Source organism: Bombyx mori, chromosome 5 (genome assembly GCF_030269925.1).
Source record: "Bombyx mori chromosome 5, ASM3026992v2".
In the NCBI taxonomy this organism is placed as follows: Eukaryota; Metazoa; Arthropoda; class Insecta; order Lepidoptera; family Bombycidae; genus Bombyx; species Bombyx mori.
The window spans coordinates 16,775,803-16,788,199 of NC_085111.1; the positions used below are offsets into that span (position 1 = coordinate 16,775,803).

General features: G+C 41.4%; 1 protein-coding gene across 1 annotated transcript; it reads left to right on the plus strand.

The window, feature by feature from the left end:
- The first annotated feature begins 5,113 nt into the window (after window positions 1-5,113).
- On the plus strand, window positions 5,114-8,824 carry LOC134198856 (uncharacterized). The gene has a single exon (XM_062668496.1). The coding sequence runs from the start codon at window positions 5,114-5,116 to the stop codon at window positions 8,822-8,824; it is 3,711 nt and encodes a 1,236-aa protein (XP_062524480.1).
- The last annotated feature ends 3,573 nt before the right edge of the window (window positions 8,825-12,397 follow it).

Genomic DNA, 12,397 nt, shown 5'->3' on the forward strand with positions numbered 1-12,397 from the left:
GATATTCCCCGGTCGCCGCCGACCCATTTAGCTTTATTCGCCGACGACACGACTGTTTACTATTCTAGTAGAAATAAGTCCCTAATCGCGAAGAAGCTTCAGAGCGCAGCCCTAGCCCTAGGACAGTGGTTCCGAAAATGGCGCATAGAAGCGAAAAGTACTGCGGTGCTATTTCAGAGGGGAAGCTCCACACGGATTTCCTCCCGTATTAGGAGGAGGAATCTCACACCCCCGATTACTCTCTTTAGTCAATCCATACCCTGGGCCAGGAAGGTCAAGTACCTGGGCGTTACCCTGGATGCATCGATGACATTCCGCCCGCATATAAAATCAGTCCGTGACCGTGCCGCGTTTATTCTCGGTAGACTCTACCCCATGATCTGTAAGCGGAGTAAAATGTCCCTTCGGAACAAGGTGACACTTTACAAAACTTGCATAAGGCCCGTCATGACTTACGCGAGTGTGGTGTTCGCTCACGCGGCCCGCACACACATAGACACCCTCCAATCCCTACAATCCCGCTTTTGCAGGTTAGCTGTCGGGGCTCCGTGGTTCGTGAGGAACGTTGACCTACACGACGACCTGGGCCTCGAATCAATTCGGAAATACATGAAGTCAGCGTCGGAACGATACTTCGATAAGGCTATGCGTCATGATAATCGCCTTATCGTTGCCGCCGCTGACTACTCCCCGAATCCTGATCATGCAGGAGCCAGTCACCGTCGACGCCCTAGACACGTCCTTACGGATCCATCAGATCCAATAACCTTTGCACTAGACGCCTTCAGCTCTAGAAGCAGGCTTAGGGACCTCGGTAACCGTACTCGTCGAACTCGACAAAGAGTTCGCCGTGCAACCTAACCCATGAATCAGCTCGCTGAGTTTCTCGCCGGATCTTCTCAGCGGGTCGCGATTCCGATCCGGTAGTAGATTCATTCGCGAAGCAGCTACTCTTGAGTTGTTAGGTCTCCTTCGGAGGCGCTCGGGCAGCTGTTAGCAAATCCCACCCCTCCTGGCTGAGCCTTTGCTCGCCCACCTGTCCTGGTGAAACTGGAAAGGCCTCCGGGCCACCAGTAATCCTTCAATCATAAAAAAAAAAAAAAAAAACATTTTTATATACATAGATAGATACGTTAACACTGGAGTTCCTCTGAACTGCACCCGCAGAGACTTAGTGAAACTATTATGTAACCCTTGCATTCTAGAGCTATTGATATAGCTGCTCTTCATCCTTCAATAGTGGTTGTATCCTCAATTATTTGCAGTTGCAATTCTGAATTCCCAACGACTATCTTCAAATCAAATAGGTCTCTGTCATTCGTTATCGCTCTCTCATTCTGTCAATTTCTGCTATACAGCAAACATGCATGGTTTGAAAACTACGATTACTTATTCTTCTTCTTGTATATCGTTCCCTCACTGCTGAGGATCGCGACCACATATGACGTTCTTCATTGACGAGTACTTATTAGTGACAGTAAAATTATAAATTTGCTTAGTTGGAACCAGTTACATAAAACTTTCTGCTATCAGCCGAAAGTAATCGCCTTCCGATTTGGAGCCTCGACATTCAGTATGACAAAAAATTACGTGATTAAAAAAAATTAATAATTTGGTATATTTCTATTCATTAATATAATTAATTAATAAATTTTGGGCATAGAACAAAGCTGGTAGAAGGCTCACAGGTCATCGCGTTAGGAATCAATTGCTACAATTTTTTTTTTCTTATGAAATAATATTAAGCGTGACTTTTCTAATACCATTTTGCAATAGCTATTTTGAATCTTAATAAATTTAAATCGCTAATTTAGTAGCCCCGACATTAAGATTTCGTCACAACACAATCCGGTGTGCTCTTAAAGAATTCTGAAATTAGGAAATTTTCACGAGAAAGCAACCAATCCTTAATGTCAATTACTAATGGTTGATTAAATTTAAATTTTATTGACTTAACAGAATTTAATTTCGTTGAATCCAGAACATCTTGAGAAGGGTTTGATGGAGTTTAAATTATATATTATTTTACTCGAGAAACTTCTAACGATGTGGATAAAATTTTGATTGATAAATATTGCGTTTTCTTTCATTATTTAATATCTAGTAGAAACTGCTCGATTCTGCTTATATACATAGGGAAACACAACACAACTAGACTCGTATTACTGTATTCATCATCTAGCAAACAGAGAATCTCAGAAAAGAAAATATTGTTTTCAAATTTTTTATGATTGGGCAGACAATAGCATGGTCCTTCGACCTTTAGGAACTTTTATGTCATTCCCCTATCCTCTACTCTTCATCAAGCATCTCCCATATGAATTCTACTATTTATTTGGAAATAAGAATTGGAATTGGAAGTAATTTGGGGCCCGGCCTGCTTTGTCATCGGATATTCTTATAGATCTTTTAGTCTGAATAACCACTGCCCCAGATCTCTCTCAACCCCGAGGTGTTACTCCATTACATGGTAAATTTGATTTAGATGTTATCGATAAAATAGGTTCCAAAAGCGTTGATGATCGATTCGTGGCTTCCACCAAGAATGAAAGATATCATGAAATTGTGGTACAATTAAACACTCTTTTGTTCAATTGCATAATTACAATTACAAACTACTTATACTCTAATTAGAATATCGGTTTATCTACCCTAATCCAAAACACTTACACAAACTTTAATTATATCAATTCACTTCAAAGGTGGTTCAGCACGAGTTACTCTGAATGTTGTAAATGCGTTAACAAGATTATCCTAAAATTATTACCGCACGGTAGTTGCGGGGTAAGGTATTAGTAAGCCCAATAATTTGAAACTATCTGTTGTGAACCTCTTTGCTATTTTGATAACTAATGTAGTTTTTATATACTTCACTTTTGACGTTTGTCTTCATATTACCCATTTCTTTCTGTTTTCTTAATTTTGTGTTTTTATTAAAAAATAATCATTCTCAACTTGTTTCATCGTTTATCATTTTACAGAGATTTGTTTAGTTTGTTCATTTCATTTTGGTCCTTCACCAGTAATTTTCCAGCGTACCTATTTTTCATTACGTAGCTTTAGTTATTCGTTCATTTCGTAGTATTTGTTTTAATTTTCACTGCTTTATTTCATTTTTGTTTCTCGCTTAATGATCACCCGCAGTAAAAGTAAAATCATGCCGACAAACCCTGCGACTAGTACTGGTTTGCAAGTTAATATTATACAACCTAGTACTTCCCAACATGTAGACAGCATTGCTCCGAGTGAGACGTCTAAGTCAAAATCATCACGCTCGTCATCCACAATTAAGGCTCAAAAGGCCGCCGTAGAGGCCCTCGCCCTGCGCCGACGTCTTGAGCACGAGCAGGAGTTGGCTGAACGTGAGAGGCAACGTGAAAGTCGACTGGCAGCACTCCGTCAGCAGGTAGAGGAGGGCGAACTGAAGGCCGAACTTGCCGCTCTCGACGCGGAAGCCGCGGCAAGTCACAGCAGTCGCAGTGGTTCTGCCAGGGTAAGCGTAGAAAGAACAGAAAGATGGGTACAAAGTTTAGAACAGCCAGTTTGCGTTGGCGAAAATACAGTTAATAGAGGCATTCCCGCAGTAGGGCGAGAGCAAGTAGTGGTTCCGCCTCCCGGCCACCAGGCACCTCTGCCGGCCACTGGGTCAACTGCATCCCCTGTTAACCGTTTTGTTCATCAGAAACAACTTTTAAACGTCACTAAAGCGTCCGAGGCGGCCGTACTTACGCGACCGCTCATTTCCACGGAGGTTGATCAGAGTAGTCTGCTTCAGGCTGTTGCTGACACTGCAGCTGCGGCCAAGGCGCTTGCTACTTCGCACCGTCATAAACATAAGATCGAATTGTTTCCTTTCGACGGAGACGCCTTAACATGGCTACATTTCAAACGTATTTTTGATTTAACCAAAAACAATTTTTCAAATATTGAAAATATTAGTCGGTTACAAAATGCACTTCGCGGCGCGGCCCGAGATGCAGTCGCGTCACTGTTGCTGGCTACAGACAACCCGAACGACATTATAAGAGCTCTGGAGGAGAACTTCGCTCGCCCGGAAATTATAGTATTTAAGGAAGTCTCCGCTCTTAAAAATCTACCACGTTTGGGAAATGACCTGAAAGAGTTAATTACGATAACGAATAAGGTACGTAATTCTATATCTTCTTTTAAAATACTGAATCAAATTGAGTACTTGCATTCTCCAGAACTATTTCACGCCGTCTTAGGAAAATTAAACCCGGTTACTAAAGTAAGATGGACGGACTTTGCTATGCAAGATACTACAGGGCGTCCTAAATTAGAAATTATGTCCGATTTTTTGAGGCGCGAGTTAGATCAACTTATTCGGTTCGGTTTATCACCGGAATCTTGCTCGATCCAACATTCACCAGAAAACACTCATCTAAACAAACCGTATAAACGGGAAAATATTCACATAGTTACACACTCTAAACTAAATTCTAATGCGGCGTCTACACAAAAGCTTGAATGCGCGTTTTGCAAAAAAGATCACAATATTAAGTCATGTTCTGAGTTCAAAGCCTTATCTGTTGATGAAAGGTGGGTCTGGCTGCGTGAGGTAAAAGCGTGTTATAGATGTCTTAGGCGTAGTTCACATCAGTGGAAAACATGTAAAGTTAACCCTTGTGGTGTTGATGGGTGTCTAATACGTCATCACCCGTTAATGCATGGTAAAGAACCTGTCTCTTCTGTCAATACTATGTTCGACACGCGATCCACCGAAAATGATCATACGACTAAGCACCACGAACCTGCATCTGTCGAAAAGGTAATAGTTTCTACCACTTCTACAGGTGTTCAAGAACCCAGCTCCATCTTAACTCTGTGCCCACGTGTATTTCTGAAAATCTTACCCGTTACTGTCTCTGGTCCCTCAGGAAGTTGCAATGTTTACGCACTTCTCGATGACGGTAGCACTGCTACGCTCATTGACTCAAGTATTGCTACTCAAATCGGTGCGACAGGGCCTCACCAGAAAATAACGGTTAATGGTATAGGCGGTCTCAGTAGAAACGCTACGATATCGTATGTAGATTTTCACATTAAGGGTAGGCACACACGAGACACATTTTTAGTGAAAAATGCGAGAGCTATGGAGTCTTTGTCTCTGCGTCCTCAAACGATTAGGCAGGAAACTATTGCTTCTTTCGCACATTTAGCGAATTTACCTTGCAACGTAACTTATGAAGATGCTACACCAACAGTTTTAATTGGTGCAGAGCATTGGCATTTGTCAATCAGCAGCGAGGTACGGTGTGGTGGTAAGAATGAACCCGTTGCCTGTTTAACTGCCTTAGGCTGGGTGCTTTATGGAATCGCGTCCAGTAAAACTAAATCAGTGGAGTTTGTTAATCACGGTGTGTGTATCGAACCTTCCGATGAGGAGAAATTAGACTCTTTTATTAAGGAACAATACAAAATTGATTCATTAGGTATTTCTAAAAAAGAAACTCTACATTCTAAGTCAGATAAACGTGCAGTCGAGATTTTAGAAAAAACTGCTAGACGTCTCCCCACTTCTGGTCGATTTGAGGTGGGTTTGCCGTGGCGTGACGATATACAACGCATTCCCGACAGCTACCTTCAAGCCATGTCACGATTTTTAAGTCTAGAAAGGCGCATGGCTAAAGATGCTGACTTTGCAAAAGCATATGACGTGTTCATTTCAAACATGATCGCTAAAGGCTATGCAGAAGAATGTGCTCCCGAGTCATACTACGCCAACCACATTAAAGATAAACAATCTTCTTTTATGAGGCTCTATTTACCCCATTTTGGCGTGTATCACCCTCAGAAACGTAAGCTTCGTGTAGTTCACGACGCCGCAGCCACGAATGCGGGCGTCAGCCTAAACTCTTTGTTGCTACCTGGTCCAGACCTGCTTCAGTCCTTGTTAGGTATTTTACTTCGGTTTCGCGAGGGCCGTATTGCTCTCACTGCTGATATCCGGGAAATGTTCCCTCAAGTAAGGATCAGAGAGCAAGATAGGGACGCCCTCCGGTTTCTCTGGAGGTCAAGCAGAGACCAACCTATAAAGGAGTTTAGGATGACAGCCATCATTTTCGGTGCGTGCTGCAGTCCATTTATAGCGCAATTTATTAAAAATAAAAACGCTCGTGAGCACGAAAGTTTATTTCCTAAAGCAGCTCATGCTATTTTGTACAATCATTATATGGACGATTATATTGACTCTCTCGATGACATTCAAGAGGCAGCACAACTAGCGGCGGATATTGTTGCCGTTCACAATGATGCCTACTTCGAGATGCGGGGCTGGATTTCCAACGATCCATCAGCGCTAAAATTTATTCCTGCTGATCTTAGGGCCACTCAACCGTCGTTGGAAATCAACCTTGGCAGCTGCTCTGTAAACAATATTAGAGCGTTGGGAGTATTGTGGAATCCCATAACAGATAATTTAGGGTTCCGCTCAGGCTTAGGTGAAACATTTCCAAACCCTCTCACAAAACGCAAAGTTCTTTGTCACCTCATGCGTGTGTACGACCCGTTAGGCTTATTAGCTCCAATAGTTGTTAAGGGTAGAATTTTATTTCAACAAACGTGGAGGTCTAATGTCGACTGGGACACCGAGTTCCAACCCACGGAAGCATTAAGATGGTCTGATTGGTTTCAGGAGTTGTCAAAAGTAACTTCTTTGGAAATTCCGCGTTGGTATTCTAACTCTAAAAACTCTGAACCAACTCAGAGGGAGTTACACGATTTTGCTGATGCAAGTGAGCTCGCGTACGCATGTGTCGCTTATTGGCGCCTTTTATACTCAGACGGCAGCATCGAGCTTTCTCTCATCTCTAGTAAGGCAAGAGTTACACCCTTGAAACCTATCTCTATCCCACGTTTAGAGCTCCAGGCCGCTTTAATAGCTTCTCGTCTCGCGGTCACCATTAAGGACAGTCATAGAAAACAACCGGCACATACTTTCTTTTGGACCGATTCTATGACAGTCCTTCAGTGGTTACGTAATGACGCGCGCTCTTTTAAGCCTTTTGTTGCCCATCGTTTAGGCGAAATTATTGAAAACTCTTGCGTCAGAGACTGGCGATGGGTACCAACGGAATTGAATGTTGCCGACGACGCTACCAGAACGAGATCAATTAACCTCGACACGACCCACAGATGGTTTCGCGGTCCATCTTTTCTTTTTAAATCCGTTGAGGACTGGCCTACAGAGCCAAGGTTTGCCTCACCAAACACCGATGAACTTAAGACCAATAGTTATGAGTTGGTCGGACTAACTTCCTTTGTCGAAGAGTTACCGACTCCGGTCACAGCCATTTTTGCTAATTTTAGTAATTGGCAGCGCTTATTACGTGCCACAGCCCGGGTACTTCAAGCTGCGGCAAAGTTTGGTGTAATTTTGGCTTCCATTAGAAATTCTAAATTGAAAGGCGAAATTGTTTGTGCCCGCCATCCTTCAACGTCCACTACTCTGCCACCTCTTAGTGCAGATTTAATAAAGGCCGCCGAAAGGCAAATTATGCAACGAACACAGGTCGAGAGCTTTTCCATAGAATTTCTTCATATCCTGAACTCGAAGCCTATTCCTCCGAACAGTCGTCTCAGAAAACTGTCACCCGCTTTGGGAGAGGACAAGTTGCTGCGGTTAGCCGGAAGAATTAAAGCCGCAGAAGGCATTGACCCTGACACACGCTTCCCCATCCTTCTTGACGGTCGTCACCCAATTGTACGTTTATTGGTACAATTTTATCATCGAAAAGCGGGTCACGCAAATTATGAACTAGTCGTGAACGAATTAAGACAAAAATTCTGGTTGTTAAGACTGAGGAACACAGTGAGAACAGTAGCAAAAGAGTGTCCACTCTGCAGAATTAGAAAGTCCTTGCCGGTGAACCCGAAAACAGGAGATCTGCCACCTGAAAGATTAGCTCACCATCGACGGCCCTTTACTTTTACGGGTCTGGACTACTTCGGCCCCGTAAGCGTCACTATCGGGCGCAGGCATGAAAAACGTTATGTAGCCCTTTTCACCTGTTTAACTGTCAGAGCCCTTCACCTAGAAATGGTACATAGTCTATCGACTGACTCTGCTATCATGGCTATTAGAAGATTCATTGCAAGACGGGGCTGTCCAAACATTATTTTCTCGGACAACGGAACCTGCTTTGTTGGTGCCAATCGCATTCTCAGAGGTTTCTATGGAGAAAATGTCGAAGATTTCACAAGCACTCAAGGAATACTCTGGAAGTTCATCCCACCGGCGGCACCTAATTTCGGAGGATGTTGGGAGCGCTTGGTGCGATCAGTAAAGGTAGCTCTGAACGCAACATTAACCGAACGAGCTCCAAAAGAAGAAACCTTGAGCGTTTTACTAGCCGAGGCAGAAGCCATTGTCAATTCACGTCCATTAACTCATGTATCTACAGATCCTGACGACCCGACAACACTCACACCATTTCATTTCTTAATCGGTTCTTCGTCCGTGCAGACCTTACCTACTGCCTTGAACGATCACGATTTGGTCAGCCGTTCCGAATGGAGGAAAGCATTGAGGCTAGCGGATCATTTTTGGTCGCGTTGGATGCGCGAGGTTCTCCCGACCCTACAACCACGTGAGCAGTCAAGAGGCAACCGCAGTTCAACAGCTCTTCAAGAGGGTGACGTAGTAATTATTGCTGACTTCAACTTGCCCCGCGGAATATGGCCACGAGGACGTGTTGCGAAAGTGTACCCTGGGAAAGATGGCGTGATAAGGGTAGTGGACGTTGCAACAGCAGGGGGAATGCTACGCCGACCCGTACGAAAGCTGGTTAGGCTCTCCACCTAAGGCCTTGACTGACCTTGGTTTGCATAACCAGTTTGTGCTTTTCTGCACGAGGGGGAGGATGTTGTGAACCTCTTTGCTATTTTGATAACTAATGTAGTTTTTATATACTTCACTTTTGACGTTTGTCTTCATATTACCCATTTCTTTCTGTTTTCTTAATTTTCTGTTTTTTATTAAAAAATATTATTCTCAACTTGTTTCATCGTTTATCATTTTACAAAGATTTGTTTAGTTTGTTCATTTCACTATCAAAGATGATGATTTATTAATGGTGTGCAGCGAATTGATTTATTAACTTTTAACGCAAAAGTATTACAAATTTTTGCTCGTGATTTATGGTAGGACATCTACATAGTACGTTTCTACGGAGACTAACACCATTAAAACATTCACAGCAACAAGATTAAGATGAAATATGAACAGTTTACTGGTGGTAAAACCTCTTGTGAGTATATGCATATACACAAAAACCTAAGAAGCGGCGAAATAAATGTAGAATTGGTAAGAACAGAACGTATGAAAAGAGTGGAACGGAGCGTTAAGATCTGAGTGAGAGAAAACAGTAAGAAAGGGAAAAGAAAATGACAGACAGAATGACAGAGAAAAAGAAGATGGGGAAGATTGTAAAATGAGCAAGGCGTAAAAAAGGTGTCAATTAATTGTTAATTATTATAATAAAGAAGGTATTGGAAAAGAAAAGTGAAAGTGCAACAGCGGCTAATTTTATTTTATGCGCCACAATCCCAATTTCTCAATGCTTGGCTTCGGATATACTAAAGCACATGATAAGTGAGTTCGGACGGATTGGACTAATGACTAGCTCTGCGACGAAGCAACTCTACGCTTCAGTTTTTAAAGTTAAAATAGCTTTTTATTTTATTATAAAGACGAATTCACGTTTCAAATTTAATAACTTTATTGATACCGCGGTGATAATGACCTCTACGAGCCACTTAATACCAATAAGGCCACGAGCTCCACCAGCCGAATATTCAAATATTCCAAATATTCAAATATTCCAAATATTCCAAATATTCCAAATATTCCAAATATTCCAAATATTCCAAATATTCCAAATATTCAAATATTCAAATATTCCAAATATTCAAATATTCCAAATATTCAAATATTCCAAATATTCAAATATTCCAAATATTCCAAATATTCAGACATTCGTTTCAATAGTGCAATCATCCGAAAACCATTAAACAGGATTCACTCACCATAGTATATATAGCCGCCGAAAAATTACCTCGAGTTAATTTGGCTTCATCGTTCATTACAACAATTTTCACGCTAAATTTAACTCTACATCGTTCCAACAAATTAGCAACCCAATAAATTACTCTAAAGTTTAATAATAGCACACGTACCTTTGAAAGAGGCCATGTCTTAGAGCGTGTGCAGTGATCATTTATTACTCTTGTAATGATAGGGCCTTCAATTTCACGCCATTCACCTCTCCCCGGGCTCACTGCCTCTCCCGGGCCTATCAGCCGCGCCGCTGCCTATTAACGCCTCCGTGCTTCGGTGAGTTTCACCTGCAATAAATTTAAAACCTGTGAACGATATATTGCTAGGCAAAAATTTACATTCACGTTTTATTAGCTTATGAAAAGAACCAAAATTTGTGTTTTGTTTTTCAGGTGTTTTACTGGTGGTAGGACCCCTTTTGAGTCCGCACGGGTAGGTACCACCACCCTGCCTATTTCTGCCGTGAAGCAGCAATGCGTTTCGGTCTGAAGGGTGGGGCAGCCGTTATAACCATACTGAGACCTTAGAACTCTTATCGCAAGGTGGGTAGCGGCATTTACGCTGTAGACGTCTATATCCTCCGGTCACCACTTAACACCAGGTAAAAAAAAAGGTGAGACCACGGCTCTTTGCAACGATTCGTGAATCCATTAACTTCATCGTGATATTCTCCGATTGGTTTCGACTTTCAGCAAACAGGACGTGCCATATTGATGACTTTAAAGTTGAGGACAATGCAAATCTGGACTGTCCAGTCAACAGAACTCCTTCTCCACAGCCTTTTAGTCTTTATTTTCCCAGTGACGATTAATTTAAGAGTTTTGTAATGAACGGCTGACTAGATCTCAATTTATTGTGACAATAACTAGATATTCCTTCAACTTCTGACTACAGACAATGAGCGAGATAACACACGACATCACGCACCGCACTTGAACTAAGCCAATTATAGTGGTTTTTCAATACAAAACATAAAAAGCATTCATAAAAATTCGTTCGAGTGAATCAGAAGTTCGCAGATTGAGCTCGTAAATTGACAACAAAACTTTTATATACGGTTTCTTCGGGTGATTTAGACTGCTTTATGACAAAAGTAATGCGTTTATGGATATGATTTAATGAAAAAGCTCTTAACTAGATAAAAAGAAATCATATCAGGTCCACAATCCATCGAAAATCGCGTCATAAATTGATAGAAGAGAAGCTAAAGCAATCTTTGTAGGGAAAATATACCAGTAAATCAGTCTTAGCATAGCTGAATAGTAAAATAAACCACTACTTTACTGGGTATGAATTTACCTCACAGATAGCGCAACCTTGCAAATTATTAAATTCGTAAAATCATTCTGGAAGGATAATATTTTATAATCTTATTGAAATTTTAAAACCCATTGGCCCGTTAGCTGGTCCAACCAAAAATATCAATGATATTACGTTCATGAAAAAGACGAAGTTTGATGCTAACAAAATAATATATTTTCACTTCTGAAATATTATTTGGCCGTCAGTCCCGGGAGCGACAAGTTCATTTCCTATTCTAACAGCAAGGTCCGCTCAAATGTGTATAAGAAAATGTTAAATGACGAAATAAGGTCTCGGCATCTCTCGTTTTGCAGATAGAATTACATTGACAGACTTATGATATTTTGTTGCGGAATACTATCGAAACGATTGACGGAGGTCAATCAGAAAAACTTTATTTCTCTATTTACTAGAGCTCGCAATCGAAATTAGACCATAGTCATTGCCACCTGAAGGTTTAGATTTATAAATTTGTATTCTTGTTTACATTTTAGAAAACAGTATCCGGGTTTTAATTTTTTTTTCAGTGCCATTAAAGTTTGCTATTAGCTATTAATAAAAAATAAAAAATATCGATTGACAAACCGAGGAGAGATTGGAAGTTAAATGTTTTGTCTGCTGGACAGTTGAAGACATACTAATGAACTGGTATGTATTCTGTTGAATGTCTTCGAAAATTCAAAAAATAATCCAAAATTTCGATTGGGAACATGCAGGTTTGATCCGCAATTTAAAATTAAACCTTACTCTCTGTAGTAGAAGTGTGAAAATCCGGCGTTTAACACCTGGTATGTATGATTTCCTTCCGGACGAGGTCGGGTCGTGAGTTGACCCCACTCGGGAGGAGCAATCACGTGTAAGTCCGCACTTATTTAGGCGGAACGAACCATTCGTAGCGGTCAGGGTTGTCGTGTTACATTCGTATTTTTACTTTGTATCAGAATTTCTTAGAGAACTACGCCAGTCGTTCGACTTTCGAAGTTGATATTTCACTTTCCGAAAGTCGTCGTGGCCCAA